This window comes from Corapipo altera, unplaced genomic scaffold (genome assembly GCF_003945725.1).
Source record: "Corapipo altera isolate COAL_440 unplaced genomic scaffold, ASM394572v1 0, whole genome shotgun sequence".
In the NCBI taxonomy this organism is placed as follows: Eukaryota; Metazoa; Chordata; class Aves; order Passeriformes; family Pipridae; genus Corapipo; species Corapipo altera.
Window position 1 is genome coordinate 55088339 of NW_020884872.1, and position 23735 is coordinate 55112073.

At 42.3% G+C, this 23735-nt stretch overlaps 2 protein-coding genes across 7 annotated transcripts in view; one reads left to right on the forward strand and one right to left on the reverse strand.

Moving 5' to 3' along the window:
- Positions 1 to 3179: 3179 nt before the first annotated feature.
- Positions 3180 to 7792, reverse strand: ALG11 (ALG11, alpha-1,2-mannosyltransferase). Of its 2 annotated transcripts, none has more exons than XM_027648046.1 (4): positions 7642 to 7792; positions 6449 to 6643; positions 4842 to 5773; positions 3180 to 3583 (listed from the first exon to the last, which is right to left on the reverse strand). In XM_027648046.1, exons 1-4 carry the CDS (start codon positions 7677 to 7679, stop codon positions 3312 to 3314), a joined length of 1437 nt encoding a protein of 478 aa, XP_027503847.1. In that variant the 5' UTR covers positions 7680 to 7792; the 3' UTR covers positions 3180 to 3311. The 2 variants fall into 2 exon arrangements, with proteins under 2 accessions (XP_027503847.1, XP_027503839.1); XM_027648038.1 differs by having other exon boundaries at positions 6449 to 6682; positions 7642 to 7770.
- A 14410-nt stretch (positions 7793 to 22202) lies between these two features.
- Positions 22203 to 23735, forward strand: part of ATP7B (ATPase copper transporting beta) — a 31106-nt gene continuing 29573 nt past the window's right edge. The window contains exons 1-2 of one of the 5 annotated variants that reach the window (XM_027648095.1): positions 22644 to 22703; positions 22844 to 23124. Coding sequence is in view for 3 of the 5 variants with exons in the window: in XM_027648079.1 (XP_027503880.1) it covers positions 22455 to 22703 (249 nt within the window). In the remaining 2 variants the exon portion in view is untranslated. The other 4 variants (XM_027648079.1, XM_027648060.1, XM_027648070.1 and 1 more) reach the window with 4 other exon arrangements.

The window sequence follows — 23735 nt, forward strand, 5'->3', positions numbered from 1 at the left end:
TCTTAAATAGAGGAAAAACTACATTCTAAAGTTTGATAGTTCAACTGTTAACTGGGCACTGCCAAGTCCACCACTAAACTATATCCCTAAGTGCCACATACACACATCTTTTAAATACCTCCAGGCATGGTGATTCCATTACTTCCCAGGGCAGTCTGTTCCAATGCTTGACAACCCTTTCTGTGTTGAAATTTTTCCTAGCATCCAATCAAAACCTCCACTGGTACAAGTAGGGGTCGTTTCCTCTTGTCCTATCTCTTGTTACTTGGGAGAAGAGGCCAATGCCCACCTTGCTACAGGTAGTTGTAGAGTGTAATAAGGTACCCCTGGGCTGCCTTTTCTCAAGGATAAACAGCCCCAGATCTCTCAGCTGCTCCTCATAAGACTTGTGCTCCAGACCCTTCAGCAACTCCATTGCCCTACTCTAGACATGCTCAGCACCTTTCTTGAAGTGGAAGGCCCAGAACTGGACATAGAATTCGAGGTGTGGCCTCACAGGTGACAAGTACAGGACAATCACTGCTCTGGTCCTGCTGGCCACACTATTTCTGATACAAGCCGGGATGCCGTTGGCTTTCTTGGCCACCTGGGTACACAGAATCACAGAATGAACCAAGTTAGAAAAGACCTCTGTCTCACTCATGATCCCACACCACCCTTTCAACTAGACCATGGCACCACTGCTGACTCATGTTCAAGTGTTTGTCAACCAGCACCCCAAGGTGCTTTTCTGCTGGGCCACTTTTCAGCCGCTCTTCCCTCAGCCTGTAGCCCTGCACAGGGTTGTTGTGACCCAAGTGCCAGACCCAGCACTTTGCCTTGTTGAACAGTTGGCCTCAGCCCATCAATCTGGCCTGTCCAGATCCCTCTGCAGAGCCCTCCTGCCCTCCAGCAGATCAACACTCCCACTCAACTCAGTGTCCTCTGCAAACTGATGGAAGGTGCACTCGATCCCCTCATCCAAATCATCAGTAAAGATATTAAATGGGACTGGCCCCAGTACTGACCTCTGGGGACACCAGTGGTGAGCAGACACCAGCTGGATTTAACTCTGTTCACCACCACTCTCTGGGCCCAGCCACTCAGACAGGTTTTTACCCAGCCCTTCCAAGCCCTGGGCTGCCAGCTTCTCCAAGAGAATACTGGGGAAATGGTACAAAATACTTTACTAAAGCCCAGGTAGACAAAATCTACAGTCTTTCCCTCATCCACTAATTGGATCACTTTCTTGTAGAAGAAGATCAGGTTGGTCAAGCAAGACCTACCTTTCACAAACCCATGCTGGCTGGGCTTGATCCCCCGGTTGTCCTGTACATGACATGTGATGATACTCAGGATGGCCTGATCCATGACCTTCCCCAGTACCAAGATCAGGCTGTCAGGCCTGTAGTTCCCTGGATCCTCCTTCCAGCCCTTCTTGTAGATGGGTGTCACATTTGCCAACCTCCTGTCAAGTGGGACCTCCCTGGTTAGCCGGGACTGCCAGTGAACAATGGAAAGTGGCTTGGTGAGAGCTTTCATCAGCTCCCTCAGTACCCCTGGGTAAATTCCATCTATCCCCATAGACTCGTGCATGTGTAAGTGGTGTAGAAGGTCGCTGAGCATTTCTCCTTGGATTATGGGAACTTCATTCTGCTTCCCGTCCCTGTCTTCCAGCTCTGGAGGCTGGATACCCAGAGAACAACTGGTTTTATACTTACAGACAGATGCAAAGAACATATTAAGTGCTTCAGTCTTTTACTCATCCTTTGCCCCTATGCTTCCCTCCACATCCAATAAAGGAGAGAGATTCCCCTTAGCTTTCCTTTTCTTGCTGATGTATTTAAAGAAGCATTTCAATTGTCTTTTACAGCAGTGGCCAAATTAAGTTCTAGCTGGGTGTTGACCTGTTTAATTTTCTCTCTGCATAACCTCATGACATCCTTGTAGTCCGCCGGAGTTGCTTGCCCCTTCTTCCAAAGGTCATAAACTCTCCTTTTTTTTCCTGAGTTCCAGACAGGCTGGTCTTCTTCCCTGCCAGCTCATCTTTTGGCACATAGGGACAGCCTGCTCCTACACCTTTAGTATTTCCTTCTCGAAGAATGTCCAGCCTTCCTGGACTCTTTTGCCCTTCAGGACTACTGCCCTGACTGCGTCAACCAGGGTCCTGAAGAGGCCAAGGTCTGCCCTCCAGAAGCCCAAGGGGGCAGTTCTGCTGACCCTGTTCCTTATCTGAGAATTCAAAACTTTATCACTTCATGATCAATGTGCCCAAAATGGTCCCCAATTATCACATCACCCACCAGTCCTTCTCTGTTCACAAACAGCAGGTCTAGTGAGGTACCGCCCCTGGTTGGCTCACTGACCAGCTGTCAAGAAGTTATCTTCCACACAGCCCTGGAACCTCCTAGACTATCTCTGCTCTGCTGTACTGTATATACAGCAGACATCTGCTAAGTTAAAGTTTTGCACTTCTCTTAGCTTGCTAAAATATAAAATATTGCTTTGATGGCTAAAAAAAGGGCTACGTGTTTTTTCCATTTTCATACAAACGCAAGTGTCAAATTGTTGAACATATAGTTTGTACTGTTCTCAGTTTTATAATAAGCAGTCACTTAGAGCTTTAACATTCATGTTTGCATAGCATTTAATTATGCCCTCTAATCTAGACCTTTCTATTCCCTAGGAACAGAAAACCTTTCAACGGAGAAGGGTTGGAAAAATACTATTAGGTTGTTATACATGAAAGGACATGAGGAAATACCTAATATAAGGATCACAGAAAAGTGCAGTTATTACACTTATAAAAAGCACACTACCACATGTTTATCCTAAAGGAATCACTGTAGGTAGAGATCTTTAGAACTACAATTAAAATCCTATGTAACAGAATTTTGCCACACAACAGGGGAGATCAAATTGAAAATGTGCTGTAGATTCTGGGAAAAAAATTTACTGAGTAGAAAGGGTATAAAACAAAAGTGTTGGCTTCAAAAAAGTGTGACTATGGGAAGAGAGCCATAAAATGGGTGAAGACTGAAAGTATTCAATAAATTAAAGAGCTTCCTGATGTAGTTCTGTTACTAAAGCAGTATCATGATTTGTGAATCCAGAGGGTTTTGAAGTGCACCACGCTGTCATGAAGTCAATGCAGAAGCATTTCTTTCCCAGTAGAAAAAACATCTGTTACATACAGTAGATAGCCTGGCATCAAGAAAAAAACCTCTTTATTGAATGGGACCAAGGGATCATAGATTAGATATATTTACAGGTGCCACACAGTCAAATACAAAAAGTTAATTTTACTCATATAAATTTTTGTTTATATACATTTATTTAAATAATGGTTCCACGGATAACAGGAATGTGTCTTCAAAATGCTGGTTTGAAAATCTGTGCACAGAGCGACGAGCATTTTCTCTGATCTCTAATCTTTTTTCAGGAGACAAAGAGAGGATATAAGCCATCGTTTCAGCATAATTGTCCTCATTTTCTGCTAGGAAGCCTGTAACATGTCCTTCATAGGGTACCACAATATCTAATTTCGGGCCTCCAGAATTGTGAGCCAGGATAACTGTGCCAGCTGCCATACATTCAACTACTCCTGTAAAAGATACAAAATATGATTATATGAATGTGCACATCGTGTACTTTGGCTCTCTATAAAACACTGGAAAGTTAAAACAACAGTGAAACTCATTTCAATCAGATAATATTCAGAAGTTCAGTATTTTGCAGATTAACAAAGCTTTACAGCTTTTGACAAGTCAGTAAAACACTAGTAAAAATTGTTATTGCTACATCTGTATTTTTGATGCAAGACATTCTAATGAAAAGGGAATCAGTAAGCTTTTCTCAGCTAAAAGCAGTGGCATAGTAAGAGCATACAATGTATATAACAACTTAATTCTCCTCCATGGTTCCAGAACAGACCACAGCACAAACTACTCCTCCTGATACTTAAATTGTACTCTGATAGTCTGAAGACACTGCCTGCAGTTTAGTCACATTATAGCCAAGTATGGCATCCATCTGCTTGGCTGCTAACTAACCCTCTTGTAGATTTATGACAGATGGGCAATCTCTCAAGGTCAGGACTCAACTAATCCAAATAAACTGAGCCCCATACCTTAATTCTGTATGAGAGCACACTGCAAACCAGGACTCAGCTCCTCTTTGGAATTTTGCTCCATGCTACACTGATTGATTTAAGGACTTGGTTTATTTGCATCAGCACAGGTGCATAGTGCAATGAGATGGCCCAGGGTACCTGGTGGCATCTACACGGGGCTTATTTATAACAGACAAGATCTGTGGGAGACTCACACCTTTGAAACAGCAGCTTGAGCCCCATGGCATACACTGGACATTTCAAACAGCATTTGAGGCAGGTGAAATACAACCAAAATCTCTACACATGGACATCTACACACAAACTGTGTCTAAGCTCCTCCTGCAGTCTGTGGAGCACAATCTAAGGTGCTTAATCAGAAGTACCTGCTGCCTTTTGGGGCTCTGGAAAGCCTCTGTGTAAGGCTGGCAAACCTAACAAAAGGACCATAAGGTGACCCATGACCTTGCAGGGTGATAGCTGGAGGTCAGCAGGACATCCTGGGCAGCATAGATGGGACTAGCTGTCTGTTTAGGTGACCAGGGGATGCCCAGGATTAACAGTCTACGACTACAGCACTTCAGCTTGCACTACAGTAGCACCTAGTGGTTAGACATCTGCATTGGTCCTGTAGGCTTTACTGCAGCTACATTGGTTCCAAGGGGAATGGGAGCTGAACAGCTGCTCGGCACGCAGACCTCTGTGCCTGCACACCAAGGGACAAATGGCTGAACTGAGGAAAGGTACTGACCGATCCCGAAGTGCTCATTCCACATTGTATGCAGGCCGATGGTGGCCTCTGCCAGGTGTCTCTTAAGCTCCTCAAAGGGAATGTTTATCCTGAACATCACATCGTTACCAACTCCCAGCTCTTCGCAAAGACGTTTCAGGTTATTTACACGCTCTTCATCTTGCTGGTTACGACAGCCTCCAATTAAGATCAGCTTCAACGATGGCTGCTGCCCCACTCGCTTCTCTTTCAGCAATTTAGCAAAGGCTCTGATTTGCAAAGGATGATCTTTTTCAGGCCTGAACTGGCTGACAGAAACAATGGAATATTCACTGGTGCTCTTCTCCACTTCCAGTGGAATATCCAGGAAAGTCTGGACATCGCATGGTGGATACACAACACTAGTGCAAGCCCCAGCTCTCCAGAGGGAAAGGATGTGATTTAGCGTCCAAGAAGAATTAACCATTATCACATCACTGCAGGAACCAACCAACCCATACATGAAAGCAAAGAAGTAGTAGTAGACAAGCTTAAATTTGCTGAAGAAAGGGCTGTTTGTAATGAAAGCTGTGTTGTTAAACCTGGTATCCCGATCCCTAACGACAGAAAGCATATCGGTGCTGATAGTGGGATAATGGACATAGCATCCAACGCGACAACCTCCTAAATATTTAAAGAGGGGAAGTGTGAAAGCATAACCCATTGAGTCAATATAAATATCAGGAACACATTTTAGAAGAGCTTCCCAGCCAAGGAACACTGATCCTAAACTTTGTCCCAACAAAGTGAAGTGAGGATAAAGAGAAGCTTCCACAAGGTAGCGTTTTTCTAGGAATACAAACTTCACAGGATGAATTAATTTGATGTTGAATCTTCTGAAAGCACCTTCTACTATTTCTTCTCCAGTGGCATCTCTGTCACCAGTGTAAACAACACACGTTACATTTCTGTACCTGTAAGAATAGAGAAAAAGAATTTCATACATTCTTCTCTTCAAATTTTTTAACAATAAACTATTATCTATTCAAAATTACTCAAGAAGAATGTGAGAACAAATGTCTGACATAGCTATGAAATGACTTCAATTAAATTAAACTTTTCCTAATACTTCCACAGTTTTTTCCTGATTTGCAGAAAAGCATATGACTGAGGACTTGGGGAATATTATTTTGGAGTAAAAGGAGCTCAGCATTATCTACAGACTTAAGAACACACTGCCCTAGATGTCTGTTTATTGCATAGCATGAGCAAAATACACACAACTGTGCAAATCAGGGGATGTGCCAATGTCAAATCCATTTCAGATTTTAACTTTTTTTGTCTTCTGCACCAAGAGGCAAGTATCAAGATTATCAGTTATCTACTGATGAGTTATGGCTATACAAAGTTCCATACCAGAGGTGGGGGGGTTCTCTCAAGGATATACAGAAAAAAGTGAGAGATGCCACAGGAGAAAAGATCAAAATCTGGGTAAAGTGATGAAGTGGAATGGTGCAGCCACATGGAACTCAGATGTAAAATAAAACACAGGACTGGTAGATTAATAATACCTACTTAAGTAAAATGCATAAGTAACACCATCAGAAGCTAAGAATGAAATACGATGTTTGATAAACATATATGCTTACTTTTTCTGGAGCGTTCTTATAGCACACCACAAGACTCTCTCCCCTCCACCTCCTGCATTGCAATATGGGTGAAAAAAGGCCACCAGCAATGGCCGCTTCCCATCTCTTCCTGCTGAGCTTAACTGCTTTTTCCTTTGTTGTATCCAGAACCGTATTACCCACAGCAGTACCACCAAGCAGATGCACAAAATTCCACTTAGAAATAATGCAGGAATTAACAATGAGCACAGCAATCTGAAACAAGCCGGAAATTTTAAAATACATAACTGCTTTAAAGAAATATTATGTATGAACTTGAGCAAGAAGGGCTTAAAGGGAAAGCTACAGGAGTTCAACAATTTCTTGAGTTCTTCTAATGTCAGAAATCATCAGTATCATTTCAACAATTACAGAAATAAAACCACTACTCTACATTGTTTAGATAAAGATCACTTTTTCCCCCTCCTGTTACCTTGCAATCATTTATTATTGTTTACTCATGCCATATACCTGCATCTATCTCCATGTGCTCTACACACTAAAAGCTGCATGCCCTCAGCAATCGGGCAATACAAAACTGGCAGAGTGATTTCTAAATAGATTTACTGTAAGAATTTTATTCAGTCCAAGTTCCTGTTTGGCCTGCCTTATTGCAGGCACCAAACTTATTGCACCAACCGCTTTGGTGCCAATTTACTGGGGCCAGCCATTTCCCACTCCCCTGAGATATGAAGAGCTATGCCAGCTCTCCAGAGAAGCGCCGTGCAGTTTCTCTGAGTAGTGACCCGTCTCCCGTGGCCTCCGAGACGCTGACAGGGGTATTCCCTTCGCTCTCCGCCGCCGCCCTCTCAGCTCTCCTAAATCACTGACGGGATGTTTCTCACAGGAGTGTCTTCCTGGCCCACTGGGGCTCACAGGGAGAGCGCCTGGTTCCTCCTGCTGGGCTACGCCTTATGATAAATAGCGTTTACTCGGCGCCAACCACCCACGCGTCACGACTGACACGTCAGGAAACACTTCCATTTTCGGCAGGGAGCAGCGGAAAAGCACATTAACCCATCCGGGGCCGGCGGCACGGCGAGGAGCCGGGCAGAAACCATCCCACCTCGCTCTGCCCGGGCGGGCTCAGGGGGATGTGGGAGCGCGGCCGGGAAGGGGCTGCCTCCTCCCCTCCCTCTCCGCTGCCAGGACGCGCCGCCCCCGCACCCCGGTACCTGATGAGCCCACACAGGCACAACCCTCCCGCCACCATCTTGGACAACGCCGCATCCCCTTCCCGACGGAAAGGGCGGCTCCCGGCCGCGAAGGGAGGGACCAGCCTGGCTCCCGGATAGCACCGCCCCCGGAGGGGCGGGAACGGCGCCGTCGCTGCCTCCGCCCCCTTTTCCTCCGACTCCTACTCTTCTACCTCCTACTTCTCAACCTCCTCTTCCTTTTCCTGCCCCTCCTTCTCCTTGTCCACCCTGTCCTCCCCACACCAAGTGCAGAGCTCCGTACCCCCGTGAGAGAAGTGAGGTGCAGTAGGTTCTTGGGAGCGCTGTGCTACTACATTAACCATCTTCCCCGGGAATGCCACGAAGAGAGTGGAAAGCAGCACGGCACTGACGTAGCTTAGTCAGACATAACACGTGCCTCTCAGTGCAAATACAGTGACGTCCTTCAATCCTGCGGGGAGGATGGAAGAGAGAGGATGGTGAGGAGGCAGAGGCTCCCCCCAGGGACAGGTGTTTTTTTTTTTCCAATCCATCACATCCAGGTTTTGCCTTTGGAAATGTAAATGCTGGCCCTTTCTTTGGCCAGGAGAGGGTGGTGCTCCATGTCCTGGCTTCCAGCCCAGCCTTAACCTCCTGATTGTTAGTGAATCCCTCTTTACAGCGAGGGACCTCTTTGCGACTTTGTGCAAGTTATCACTGTGAGGCTGAGGGCAGGATGTCCAGCACACCCTGTGCCTGGCGCTGTCTCTAAAGGGATTCCATGAACGCACTCACTGCGGAGAGTTTCCACTGGAAGATGTCCAGGTTGTCTCTGTCTAATATGCTTTGTGTCCTACTTTGTCATGATTGGGGAATATATGCACAGACCAGAGGATTAGTGCAGTGATAAGACTGAACAGGGCAGTTTTTTAAAATGCTACTAATGATGCGTTAGTCTACATCAAGACTACGTATTTCTAAAAAAAGCTTCCTTGGAATGATGTAAGGAACTCATCCTGCTCCCGGATGCTGGGAAGTGTTGAGTGAAACTACCAGACTATGTAGGTCAGGAGGGGCTTAGGCAGAACCATCCCAAATATTTCCGATCTCCTATCACATTGCTGAATGCTTTTTTCCCCCACCACGTTCTCCATTTTAAAATCATAAAATGTGGCAAATTTGATCCAGATAACTCATTCTCCAGTCTCTTGCAGAGTTGAGGCTGTCCAAAATTTAGGGGAATTTTAAACTCTGTTTCTTTGAACAAGACTTTTCCAGAACCTGTGATCTTTCAGCCTCTTTGAGGTCAGCATGATCGATTTCATATCTTAGCCACCTGTGCATTTTGAGGTCTTAAAGGTGTTAGGGATTTTTGTAAAGGTTATCCTGTGTCTCCCTAATCAGAAGAATGTTGGTTGGAAAGTATTGAATCATTAGTTTATGTGGCCATTGCTACAGCCTAAAGCAGAGAGACACAGTCTCTGCTGTAGTGGGAGTGAGAAGAGTCCAGCTAAGGTAATGGTTATTTGGTTCTGACCTGCCTGGATTGAGTTTTCCACTTAGAAGGACAATCCATGTGGGAGTGAAACTGGAAACATGTCAAACCCTCAAAGTTTTATTGGCTATTTTACTGGTGGTTTTATTTAAATATTTCGACTGTCCTAAATACCACTGACTGTAGGTTTTACCAGAGCATCTCTACATTTATGTAAGCAGGTAAATTGGAAGAGTTCTATTGGGAGGTCCAGTGAGCATGGCCATACATTTCATTTCTGAACCAACATCTCTCAGAAGGAGGGTGCTACAGGCATTGTTTACTCTCTCTTATTTTTTTTCCTCTTCCCTGACAGAGCAGTCCTTGAAAAGCCTGTAGTATGTTAACAGAAGAGATTTCTGCTGGGTTCACGTCTTTCAACTCAAGACACCTCTCTTGTAATGTCAACGTTTGAAGATTATTGCCTGTGTTCAGTCAGAGAAGAGGCAAGTTCTTCCAGGGAACAAGAAGTCCAGTCTATTTTAGATGATGAAATTTGTGTTTCTCCTCACGGACTTCAAAAGGAGCTCATGGTCACTCCCTTGGAAGGTATGAATCTTAAACTGAATGTCTTTATGAAGCCGAAGGACCACAGGTTAGCCATGGTTTAATTAAGATGAGACTTAAGTAATAATGCTGAAGAGTTCCAGGAAGCAAGAAGACTAATTAATGAGGGAGCACCTACATATTTGGCTCTTGAGTTTTACTTCCTTGTTATAGGGAGAAATCTGCATGATGGTGAGAGTATCAAATAGTTTTCTCAGTTCTAATAATTTACAGTTCATAGAATCACAGAATGGTTGAGCTTGGGTGAAATTGATTGGATGGATGGATGGATGGATGCAGCCAGAGAGTTGTGGTCAATGGCTCAAAGTCTAAGGTGCTGCACCTGGGTCGATGCAATCCCAAACATGAGTACAGATTGGGAGAACTCATTGAGAGCAGCCCTGCAGATTCTTGAGGGTTCTCATGCATGAAAAGCTGGGCATGGCCCAGCAATGAGCACTTGCAGCCCAGAAGGCTAATTGCATCCTGGGCTGCATCAAAAACAGTGTGACCAGCAAGTCGAGGGAGGTGATTCTGTCCCTCTACTCTGCTCTGAGACCCCACCTAGAGTGCTGTACCCAACTCTGGGGTCCTCAGCACAGGAAAGATGTAGACTTGTTGGAGCAGGTCCAGAGAAGGGCCACTAAGATGATCAGAGGGCTGGAACATCTCTTGTATGAAGACAGGCTGAGGGTGTTGGGGTCGTTCAGTCTGGACAAGAGAAGGGCCCAGGGAGACCCAATTGCAGCCTTCCAATACTTAAAGAGGGCTTACAAAAAAGAGGGAGACTGACTTTTTTCATGGACAGATAGTGATAGGACGAGGGGCAACAGTTTAAAAGAGGAGAGATTTTTATTAGATGTTAGGAAGAAATTCATTCCTGTGAGGATGGTGAGGTACTGGAACAGGCTGCCCAGACAAGTTCTGTATTCCTCACCCCTGGAAGTGTTCAAGGCCAGGTTTAATAGGGCCCTGAGCAACCTGATCCAATGGGAGGCAGCCTTGACCAGTCAGAGGGGTTGGAACTAAATGATCTTTAATGTCCCTTCCAACCCAAACCTTTCTATGATTCTCTGGACAGTGTCTCTGGACACCATTCTCCAGCCCCCCTGCCCGAATTGAGTCATCTAGAGCTGTTGCCCAGGACTGAGTCCAGTTTTGAAAACCTGCAAGAAAGGACACTGCATAATCTCTCTGGGTAACCTGTGCTTGGTCACCCTCATAGTGAAAAAGTGTTTCCTGATGTTCAGAGGGAACCTCATGTGTTTTGGTTTGTGTCCATCGCCTTTGGTCATGTTACTGGGCACCACTGATAGATCTTGGCTCCATCCTTCATGTATTTATACACATTGATGAGATCCCTCTTAGACTTCTCTTCTTCAGGCTGAACAGTCCCAGCTCCCTCAGCCTTTCATTACAGAAGAGATGCTCCAGTCTCTTAATCATCATAGTTTATTTTTTTCTTAGCCCCTCTAGCGGTAATTAAAAACAGACTTATTGTTTTTAACAGTTATTTTGTTAACTTTTCATTAATCACATTCAGCTTCTGAGGTTGCTGACAGACTTATGGAGTGCAAGGCTTACCTTTAGTGTGCAAATGTCCAACACAGACTAATTGAGCCATCACCACTTAGTGACTTCCCCACCTTAATGCCTGTGTGGCAGGCGATACTGTATGCATGCATTTAGGGTATTGACAATAACTTCAGCAAGAGCAGTGCTGAGCTCTCTGTGGTGTTCCCACTCCAGCAGTGAGAACACTATTCAAAACCTTGTCTGTAGAAAATTCCATGAGGCTGACATGCCAACGAAATTAAACTAGTCTTGCCATGAAGTCAGCTTTGTTTTCATCTTCCCAGAGACGTAGCAATCTTTTAATCTTTTGTTGCTTCTGTAAGCATTTTTGTCCTGTTTTAATTGCTTTCCTTATTAAGGTCCTTACTCTGAAAGAAAGCCCATGCAAACAGGCCTTCTGAAGTGAGTGGTATTCAGAAAAAATAGCAGAATCCACTCACTTTGTGTTCTCCCCAAGCCTACGATGCGTTTGAGACAGTTTTAAAGAATATTTTTGTAGCTCTCATTCTTGCTGAGTACTCCACATATGAGTAACCTAGTAAGATAAAACCACTGGCAAGTAATAATAGAAAGAAACTGGATTAATATTGTCTAAGGATATTCATATGACAGTCATGTGGTCTTTTATATTTTCTTGTACAGTTACTTTCTTTCAGAAACATTCACTGTGTAGCTCCAAGTCTCTTGTTCGGGGCTGGTGTCTTAGCTACCAAAATGCTTGGGACTGTTTTTAGCAGAAGGAATCTTAGGTCATTCGTTTACACAGTAAGTTTTTAATTTTTATACATCTTGTGATAGGCTGCTAAATGTTACAGTACATTTATTCTTCCTTGCATAGTAACAGAAGGCAGAAATAAAGTTACACCAGTTCTATGCTAAATATTTGTAAAGCAAAACGCAAGCATTGGAAATACCTTGTGGCATTGATATATCTAGGGAAAAACGCTATGGGGTTTTTTTTACTGATATGTTGTAATATTAAAGTTGCTAAATATAAGCAATTCTAGTAAAAAATTTTTTTCACTCTCATCCTTTATTTTGAGTTACATGTTCTAGGGCACGGGTGCTTGCACCATGTATCTGTGAGCAAAAGCTGGCCTTTTTTTTTTTTTTTTGGCAGAAGCAATGAAGAATTAAGTAGCTTGGATTTATGCAGAATTTTTGCAGGAATGCCTATAAAGCATGTTTATTTGCATCACCAGGCAATTTAAGGAGGTTGAACCCATAGCTTTTGATTAACAGAAGATAATTTTCACACAAATTGTTACAGTTTGGCAAGGACCATGTAGGAAAACAAATCAGTTCCACTGTTGGAGTCTAATCCTGTAGATCGAGTGAGTGTTTTAATCTCCCATGGACTGTAAATGTCTGCCATTTTTAGGGTGGGTGGAGGACATGTTTTCAAGCAACTTAGAGCACAGGCAGAAATGAGATGGCAGATTATGGACCCCTACTGATAATATCACTGAGCTTGCAAAATAACATGCAGGCTCACTTTAAATCTCAGCTTTTTCCGGTGGAATTTTGGGATTCTTAAGGAGCTGGTGATCATTTTTGACTGTCTGTGATAGCAGACTCAAACCCTTCTTGCTTTTCATTCTTCCTTATGTAAATAGTAATATATCTGGGACCATCTGTACCTAATTATCTGCATGAAGGGGATCATGAAGGACCACCCCTTTCACAGTCATACCTTAACACCTGTTTAAATCAGCTATGAAACTACTTAGGAAGCTGCAGAACTTCACTGTGAATTTTTTCACTGAGTGAAGTGCTTCCATCATCAAATTTTAAAGGTTGTTCAAGGTGCATTTGTGCATGTTTGTGTGTGCCTCTCTGCCTGTTTCAGGAAGCAAGGGAGAGTATTATTCAGATGAAAATCCAAATTGTTTCACATGAAGCCAGGACAAGGCAGGATTTGCATTCTGTGCTCGTGTCTGGCTCCTTGGCACTGCTTAAGAAAGAGAAAGGAACGAGAAACTGCCTGCAGAGCAGGACAGAAGGGAGTTAAAATTATTGGAGGAGACTGTTTGGCTAGTCCAGACATGCAGACACTGTGCCTCGTCACCTCCTCTGACTATTTCTATTCTGAGGATGAGGAAAGCTTGGAAGGTCAATGATTTTCCCATGGGGTAGATTCAGTCAAAGATTCTCTTTTGGATGGTAAACCAGGGCTACTTAAAAGTAGTTCCCTGCCACACTACCCTTTCTTTCAGCAAGCAGAGGTACCAGGTGGGAATGATAAATGAACTGAGCCTGAATTTCCATGGCTTAACAACTCTGCTTTCCAGGAATTGAGGGCAGTAAATAAGTCTCAGAAGGTTGCTCAGCAACTCTCAGGATGGTTACTGTCCTTTATAGTGAGCTGCAGAATGCACTGTTTTTGACTAAACATGTCCTTGGAAGAAACATTGTTTGCCTAGAGAACAGACTGAGGTGAACTCTGGAGATGAGAGTATTGCTGAGAGCTGAAAAAACCTCAATTTTAGAGTTAGAAGGCTTTTTTTTGTTTACTTTTTCTCACATTTGCAGGGTCCCAGGAACTCTTTCTTTGGGAGTCAAATGTCTCCAGTTTCCTCTGGGTATTCCTCATGCAATAAACAAACACTGTTTTTACAGTAGTTTGAGTCATGATGAGCCAGTATGCTTGCCACAGGAAACAATCTGAGAAAACTCATCTGCATTTTAAACTAGGATTTTAACTGTGTATTTCAATCCAGGTGTTACATATTTCAGATAAAAATAGTTGTAAACAGAAAGAGGTTTACTCTGCATTGCCATTTCCTTTAGATGGTTTTCAAAGCAACTGTTTGTATGGAAGAGATTGCACAGCAGCAGCAGTAACAATTTCCTGTGTTGATAGTTTCGTCCCTCACTGTTGCTTTAGGTCTGACATTTCCACCTGAATTCTTACCTGAATTTTTGTAGGCTGCTCATGTTATTTTATTTAATAGGGAATTATTATCAAGTATTCCAGAAAAGAAGGGAAAAAAAAATGGCAGCAACTAGATTTTCATATTAATTTTTTTTTTCTCTTCTTAGTTTTTATAAGCCTCTGCAGTAAATCAGTATGACTCTATCCAGGCACACTCCATTTATTTTCATGGTCACTTGGAAGTATGTTTTTTCCACTGAAAAAAACTGGTACCTGATTGCCTTTGGCTCTTGCCTGAGAATTAACTGTAAGTTCGTGCAAGATATTAGACCTGGAAAGTGCAGTGCTGTATAGTTCTTAGCCCTGAAGAGCAACTAATTGACAGGATTTTTGTAGAAATACAGCTAATAACCAGTCACTAGTGAGGTTCCACAGGGCTCCATCTTATGCCCTGTTCTCTTCAACATTTTCATAAATGACTTTGGATGCAGGACTGGAAGGGATACTAGGAAAGTTTGCAGAAGACAAAAAATTGGGAAGAGCTGTTGACTCCCTTGAAGGCAGGGAGGCCCTGCAGAGAGACCTCGACAAATTATAGGGCTGGGCAATCAGCAACCACATGAAGTTCAATAAGGGAAAGTGCTGGACTCTGCACCTGGGATGGGGCAACCCCAGATGTATGGACAGACTGGGGAATGAGATGCTGGAAAGCAGTGCCATGAAAAGGGACCTGGGGGTTCTGGTCTGTGGCAAGTTAAATATGAGTCAGCAGTGCCCTGGCAGCCAGGAGGGCCAACCATGTCCTAGGGGGCATCAGGCAAAGCATCTCCAGCTGGTCGATAGAGGGGATTGTCCCACTCTGCTCTGCACTGGTGCAGCCTCACCTTGAATATTGTGTGCAATTTTTATAAGAAAGATATTAAGCTGTTAGAGAGCATCCTAAGGAGGACAACGAAGATGGTGAAGGGCCTGGAGGGGAAGCCGTATGAGGAGCGGCTGAGGTCACTTGGTCTGTTCAGCCTGGAAAGGAGGAGACTGAGGGGAGACCTCATTGCAGTCCACAGCTTCCTCGTGAGGGGAAGAGGAAGGGCAGGCACTGATCTCTTCTCTGTGGTGACCAGTGACAGACCCGAGGGAATGGTCTGAAGTTGTGTCAAGGGAGGTTTAGGTTGGATAGTAGAAAAACGTTCTTCACCCAGAGGGTTGTTGGGCACATGGAACAGGCTCCCCAGGAAGTGGTCACAGCACCAAGCCTGACGGAGTTCAAAAAGTGTTTGGATGATACTCTCAGGCACATGGTGTGACTCTTGGAAACAGTCCTGTGCAAGGCTAAGGGTTGGATTTGATGATCCTTTTGGGTCTCTTTCAACTCAGCCTATTCTGTGATTCTGTGATACATTACATCTTGATCTCTGACAACTGGAAACAGCAAAGCCTCTACTCCATGTGCCTGTACTGTTCTCATCAGAGTTTCCCTCCTCACTTCTTGCCTGCTGTGGCAGAGTAGGTCAGCCAGAGAGCTGGCAGATCTTCGTCCACCTCCAAATTGGGAAGAAAAATGCATTTAAGGGCAGCACTGTATTTAGGGAGGCCCCTGCTGCTCCCCCTCCTGTTCCCTTCAGTCCCGCACACAGTGATGGCGTATGATCAGAGGCTCATGAGCAGTGCTCAGGTTTGTTCGCTCATGGAAGGAGCTTGTGCCTTGTCTTGGCAGCATGTGGCAGGGTCCAAAAGGGCAGAGAGTGGAGGGCAGGTGAGAAGGGCCCTTGTGCCACCCTGGCTGGGCTGTGCCTGAGCCCCGTGACAGGGTCACCTGAGAGATTACGCTCTCTGCAAGAGTGAGGTCACAGGGAGGGCCCTAACACCCTCATGCCTTTTTCTACTCCGTAGCTGCAACCAGTCCACAGAGAGAGGAGGGAAAAAAGAAGTGAAAGAATGAAACAGATGATGTAGAAAGTGGAAACTCTTTACAGAGAGACTTTTGCCTGTATCACCAAGAAAGCAGATAGGACTTTGCTCAAGGCTCTGTGTTGGAGGAGCGCAGGTGCTGTGGTGAGGAGTTCAGCTTTCAAGCTTACTTACGGATTTGGGAATTTCTTCTCTCTTTGTGTATATAGGTGGTTCCTGCCAGGATAAGATAGAAATAGCTGTTAAGAGAAACTGCCTTTAATATGTAACCTGCCCTAACAAAGGCAATATGTTATTTTAGACATGGCATTTGTAATGCAAACACAAGATGCTGTTTTGCCTTTTTTTTTTCCTTGAAATGAAGGTGATTTCAGAGGCTGAGCAGTTTGGCTTGGGATTAAACACTGACCACAGAGCCAGAAATACAGGCATGAGAGTGTTCTTAAAACTAATAGTAAATGTAAATGGTGTGGACTCTACAGTTGGGGACAGTTTACAGGATATCTATTATATATGGAGGTCACTTAAGACATAGGCTTGCATTCCTGATCTGCATAGGGGAAAATTTAATTGCAGGTTTGTCAGGGCATCTTAGGGTCTGCTATTAGTTTGCCTGCTACAGGGTGAATGGCAGCGTACTTTGGGAAAAAAACAATAATAAAAAAATCAGTCCTATCATTTATTTAAATCACAGTTCAGAGACTTATCACTTATTTTTTTTCCGAACAAGTGTAAGAGATAATTTTAAAGTGCTACAAAAAATACTAAGAAATTTACAAAACAAAAATTGAATCAATACTTTAATTATTTCTTATTTCTAAATGTGGATAACAAATGTTAGTTCACAAGTAATAGTTTTTTCTGTCTTCTCAAATTAGCCTTTTAAAATAGTTACTTTTGTACTGTTACTCATTCTCAAGTTATATTTGAAATATTGCAGTTAAAATGGGTAAAATATGGGTCCTTTTTCTATGCATGGAATTCTAAAAAGCTTTTGCTTGAACTTCACAAGCCAAAACCACCTCTGAGCAAGAGAAAATCGTGGACAACATTAGAAAATTAAGTTGGAAACACAGAAGTAAAATTACTGGTTTTGCTGTGGCACTGCCTGACAAGTTCTGCCAGCCTTCTTAACCTGCTTGGTGGATGAACATTAGTGGAAATCTTGACTTGAATTAATTCATGCAGGCTGCAATTGTTCTTTGCACTTAAACCTTGACCCACAAGGTGTGTCTTTTTCTATGGTAATATGATCAGCCTAGTAGTTTCCAGGCCCTTGAAAACAAATTGCTGCAGTATAAACAGATAAGAGAAATTATCATAATGAAACCAACACTGCTAAGAGCAGACAAAGTACCAAGTCCGCACAATTTGCAATCATACAAAAAGCTGTGGAATGAAAAAAATCAATACATGTTTTGGGACCCTGTTACAAAAGAGGTGCTTTGTTGAGTTTTGCTGATTTCGAGCAAACAAACCTTTCTAAATATTTAGAGAAGATTCAGTCTGCTTCCTGAAGAACTGAAGCCAAAGTCTGAGCTGATTTGATTTGAAATGAGGTCATCAACTCTTAAGCAATTTTATTCATAGCGGGTAGGAATTTGATCACTTGTATTTCGGATGTTTTCCCTTTTTCTTACAGTGTAAGAAATAATAATACTTATGGACACACTTCTTCATCTCTTTCAAGAAATCTGTATCCCATTCATGCTATAGAAGCACTTGTGTGTCTAGTTGCTGCCTGTTTTCTTAGAACCAAAGAGTTCTTTCTGATTTCATGGCTCAAAACTAAGAACAAATGTATTTAAAGAGAGTTTTGTTGCCTCTCCATACAGAAAGGTATGGCATTTTTTTTATGTTCAGTAATAAGTATGTCAGTTAGTTTGGAGAAGTCAGGGATGTAGTTATGTACCATGAATATGACCAAGCTTCCACTGAACTTTCAGCTGCAACTGTTTGATTCATGTGGGAAATGTGAGGTTTGTGTTGCCTGTTGTAGGACTGCAAAATGACTACTGAGCAAGTTCAGTGATTTGTTTGAAGAAAAAGTGGATGCCTTTAGTAACTACTTCTCTTTTGGCTTAAAGAGGGCACTGACAGAGGAGAAATAATTGTTTCACACAAGGGCTGGATGTTTCACCGGTTTGCTCTCAAACAATGTTGTTAACAGTTTCTTGATAACTGTGAGTTACCAGCACTGTTGTTTGTGATATTACTACAAGCTTTGCAATACTTTGCTACCCCTCCCCACTTTTTTTTTTAACTTAATGCTCCATTTCCTGCAGTTGCATGTGTAAAAACCAAAACCAAATCTAACTCTGTTAAGATGGGGGGGAAAAAATTCAAACATTTTAGCTGATTGCATTCTGAAGACAAAATTAAGAATAACTCAAAATATGTCAAATGGGAAATTACTTGTGGTTAACCCTTATATCATTGTTTGTATGCCTCAGGATGGTTTGTATTTTGGTAGTTTAGAATGATGTCTGAGGAGGAGAGTAGAAAAATGATCAACATTCAAAGGCAGACTGGATTTCAAGAGTGATGTATTAATACTAATACATCCCTCTTTGCATTGACACAAAGTGCATGTATCTGAACCAGTTCCTCTTGTCTGTCAAATCGTCAAATTAAGAGTAGGGCTAACCTTTCTGTTATGTTAAGAGAAGGAGATTTGGCAGAAACTAACCCCCTTGTGTTCCAGGTGGGTCTCAGATGTCAGGGGCTTGGGGCAGCTGGGCTTAGATTCTGAGTGACAGCCAGCTCAGCTCTAAGCAACAGAAATGCAGAGCCAATGCAGCACTGTAAGTCCGGCTGAGTTCAGTAAGAACTGCCATGGTTACGGTTGCACAAATACTGTGATACACTGTAAGTCTGGTTGTGCCCAATGAGCTCTCATGGCCAGTTTGGAAGTCTGGTCGTGTTCAGTAACTCCCATGGCCAAGTGCAAGATGGTGTTGTTTCTTGAGCAACAGAAATGCAGATTGTTATTGGATTGCTGGTGATAAATACATCATCTGCAGGAGCACGCGTGAATACATAAGTAATGTATAAATAAATAAATAAAACACATAATAATAACCTGTGGCAAATACGTTTAATTGCCAGATGACTATATAGTGCTAAAAGTCTAATCACAAGCAGAACCTTGCTTTCTAAATTTCCAAAAGAAGCCCTAAATATAACTGTGTGTTCGAGTCTTACCACATAGGCATCCCTGTGGGGAATGAGATAGGTACATCCCATCAAACATCCCAGGATACAAAAGTGGAGTCTCCTCTGGTCTCCTTCCCCACTTAAGCTACATTTATATTGTTTTCTTTGAGAGACGGGAAAAAGAAAAGTTAAAGTTGATATCATTTCATGTTTAGGTGTAGCCTGAATGACTTTAGTCATACATGTAAAGCATGTACAGGTTTTATTTGTTAGCGTACACAGAGGCATGAAAAGTAGTATGTTTTTTTGAGTTAATGAAACAAAGGCCAACTTTTGGTCACCATTTGGGTCATTCCTGTGGCTTAGTTCCTGTTAGCTGCATCATTTTAAACAGAGCATGACCACAACACCTCTGTGCAGCTGCACCCTTTGTTTCATGCCTCTCTTAAGAGTGGTACACCAAGCTCCTTCAGTGTTTCTGGTCCTAAGGTGTGCAGACAGTTTGTTCCTGGTGAACTATAGCCAACGCATGCTCTCCTTCTTGCTGAACTTTGTTTTTCAGGTTTTTTTCCCCACACAGATTAAAGCAATATGACCCTCTTACCTCCAGCTCCCCATTTTTTTTCCTTGAACCAAGCATCTCATCTTTCAAGACATTGTTAACGCTATTTTAATATGCTTTCTTTGGGCAAGGAACCAGAGGGATTAGACACAGGCCAGAACATCCTATAAAGCCAAGGATGAATGCTTGATGAACCCAGGAAACTTAATTTAACTGAAAACACATAGTTCTTGTGTGTTTATCATATAGTCTGATTGTAGCAGGTAATATGAAGAGGAAAACTGGAATTTTACCAGCTCTTGAGGCCTTAAGTCAAAGGGATTTAATTTTATTGGAATGTTCTGCATTTTCTGACATGAAAATGCAAACATCTTTGCCCAACACTAGCAGAGAGCTGTGAAGGCAAAAGGCATGTTTTCTGTTTGCCATCTGAATCTCATGCTACCAAGCCTGAGTGATTCTTCCTGGTGAAACTCCTAGGCTGTGCAAAATCTGCCTTTAAACTGAGGAATGGTACTGCTATCAGATGAGATGAGTAACATTGCCTTTCCTACTTCAGCCTTAGCTAAAACACTTACCCTCAATTTGCAGCTGGCACAAGTAGCCTAAACTCCAAAGGGGCAGTTAACTGAGAGAATGTACTTTAGGTATGGCCAGAAACTGAAATTACTATTGACTAAGAAAATCTAGAATTCGAAATTGTTGTTATTTGGAATTAGAACACAGAGCTCAATTTCTAAATATCTTTTTTGGGGGGGAAGAGAATTGTTTTGTTTTAGAAAGACAAAGATTAGTTTTTAACTTTATATATGTGTATTTAGTATGTAGATGTAGCTTTAGTATTTAAAGATGTTGTACTTAATTTTTTCACGTAAGTCAAATTGTATGATTTTCAATTGCTTGTTTCAAAATGAGTTAAAATCAGTAATTCCTTAAAGTATTTCACCTTTAACACAATTTGCATTTTCAGCAGTGTTCAAGCTGAAGTCAGATATAGGTCTAATTCGTTTCACTGATAAACATAGAACAAACAGAGATACTTTACTCTTTGTAGTGACTCTCTAGAGGAACCATTTCTCAAAATGTTTTCAAAATAACCCTTTTTAAAAATTTAATATTATTACCGATCTTGTATATTAAGACAATGATACAAAATAGTGCTACAGCAGTATTTTGAGTTTCCCTTCATTGTCAGAAGACCTTCTTTTTCCAAAGATGGTCCTTAACTCTGAAGTGGAGTCAAGAACTAGATGGAGCGAGCAGAGCTGAGGATCCATCTTTGTGGAGAAGTTAGAACAGAAAGACAAGTTAGCATGCTAATGTCCTGCATGGTGACTTTCTGGACCACTGTCAATGTGGCAGGAGTGTGAGGGATGTACTTCTGCTTTTGGAAGTAAAAAGAATCTGAATTTGTCCTGCCAGACAGGTAGAGTGTCTGTCATCTATCCCATAGGTTTTCCTGAGGTGACAGAGATATGCTGACATTTTCACCCTCTGTGCTAACCTCTGCATAGGAGTAAATCTGTGCCTTTTTGCAGCAAGTCCAAGAAATTCTGATTAAATTTAAATCAATTACTTTAAGGCTTGCATATGCACTGATGTCACTGCACAGCCAAGGAGTGTGTAACTTGCTAACACTTCAGTTATATTTTATAAATTCCCTGTATGGCCATTCTTTAAGTGTCCCTGTTCAGGGGTGCCTTCAGAAGTGGATTGCACTACTGTGGGCTTAGGGAACTTGAGATCCCACTTGGTGTGTTAGCACAGTGCTGTGCATTTGCTGTGGGCAATCCCAGAGAAATATATTCAAGCTTGGCTCGAGGCACTTCTAGTGATGGTACTTATCATATGTATGGCTGTCTAAATTAGATGTTCCTGTTGTTGTCCAGAGGATCTAAGGGGAACTGAATTTGCCAGAGAGCATATATTTTTTTTCCCTTTACTTTCTGGCACTAATTGCTTGTTTAATTTTGTTTGGTTCGTTGTTTCTTAGTAAAGCTTGCTGATGGTAAAGAGGCATGTTTTAGAAAATACAAATATTGTACTCACTCTTTTGTTTTCCCTCTTGAAACAAAAAATGAACATTCTCATGCCCTGAATGAGTGAAAGACTTTTAGACTAAGAGCCTTATCTAATTATGTACGTTATCTAATTTGGCACATTTTCAGTGTTAGAAGGGAGCACATTTTATCCAAGAAATCCCTGGCAATTTCATAGAAGGAAATGGAGTAGCGTTGCCCTCTGTAGGAGCTGTGATTGTGCTCACGGCCACAAGGCGCTAATGCCTGTCTGGCCGGGCTGATTATGCACTTGCTTGCTGCACACAGGTCATGTTTGACTAGCTTGTGAAAGCAGCCTTGGCTGAGCCTGCCGCGACGCCGTGTGCAGAGATTAGCAGTGCTGAACGCAATTCGGAAAGCACAAGGGATGCCAATTGGTGGGAAACGTTTAAACTGGCAGGGAAAGCAGGTAGCTGAGTGCAGCGAGCAGTGTACACAGGGATCACAGGTTACATCTGGGATTTTGTGATGAATGCCTAATGAGCATGTTGATTAGACGGGCAGAACTCTCCAGGCTGTTGTAAATGTAGCTGAAGGAAGCGTGGCTGATAAGACACCGAATAACCGCTCTCATAAAGCTTTTTTTTGGCACTGCAATATTTAAAATCCAGAAAGATAATGGAGAGAAAACAGGACAGTAAAATGAAAAGGGAACTGTCCTACTTAGCTACTTTAAACGACAGAAACATAACCCTGATGTCTATTCGTAAGCAGCAGGCAGCTCATGATGTGCCTGAACTACTGATTATTGGTGAAAAGTCCAAGACTGGATCTCCAGTAAAAGCAAGCAGTAACTTGCAGAAAGAAGAGAAACTTTTGCAGAGTTACTCCATGGGAATGCCAGAAGTCAATACAGTTGAAAGACAGGTCAGTGAGCTGGTGTGTGTGCGCATGTTGGGAGGGAAGTAGTGTTTCTGATCTGGAGAATTTAAAACAAAGCATGTTGGACATGGGTTGTATATTAAAGGACGTTAAACTTTCTTTATCTAAATTGTCTCAATCCCCAGCACAGATGGCAGCCCCATAGCAAGCAGTACACAAATGCAAAGTCCTCTGGAGATCCTCTGAAAGTAATCTTTGAAAGCAGATGTTAATGATGAGTTATGCGGTAGAAACTAATGAGCATTGTTTCAGCTCCACCTCTAATAATACAGAGTGGTGATTCTTAGGAAGGAAACATAGTATTTCTCCTTTTGAACTGCAATTACTTGAGTAGTTTGACAGAAGCTCATACCGGTTTATTCTCTGGAATAACAGAAATTGAAGAAACATTAAAAAGTCCTTGTAGGTAAGTAGTTTATTTATATCTACTAAGTGGGTGCTAGTGAAAGTTTGTGATAAATGTATCTGTGGCAACTTTTTTTAAATTCAGTGTTATATATAACTATGGTATTTTTGTAGATTAACTGCTATGAAAAAGAGGCTTAGAAAGATCAGTGCTGATAAAAACATGATAAAGTTTATTATTTTTAAAAGAGTTTTTGCTGTTTAAAAGGTATGTAAACTGCAGTAATGTAGTTTGGGCCAGTGAATATTGGAAATATTCAAGGAAAAGAAACTCTCAGAAAAAATGTGTTCTTTGAAACTGTGTATGCTTAGAATGGCTTAAATAATTAGTGTCAGACTGGAATGAAATGTCAGCCAGGACCGACCAAATATACCTGAAGGCTTTTTCTGCCTTGAATTATTTCTTGTATTATAAATGTTTGCTAGAAAACAATCATGACAAAAATGACTTTGTTCTGCCAGAGGATCTCTTCTCTATATTCAGTTCACTGGAATATATGTGTTGCTTGTATTGGAGCTGTGAAGAACATCAAAGAGAGTTTTGCATTGTTTTAATTCTAAATTAGAAACATTGCATATACAGCAAGGCTTTCCCCTTTCCCATAAAGCAAA

What these genes read in the sequence shown, in the direction of transcription:
- ALG11 (XM_027648038.1), bottom strand. Translation starts at nt 7,679, where the DNA reads ATGGTGGCGGGAGGGTTGTGCCTGTGTGGGCTCATCAG. An exon ending in ATAAGAACGCTCCAGAAAAA is followed by an intron (nt 5,774 to 6,448) that starts GTAAGCATATAT and finishes CTATTCTTACAG; the next exon opens with GTACAGAAATGTAACGTGTG. An exon ending in GAATGAGCACTTCGGGATCG is followed by an intron (nt 3,584 to 4,841) that starts GTCAGTACCTTT and finishes TATCTTTTACAG; the next exon opens with GAGTAGTTGAATGTATGGCA.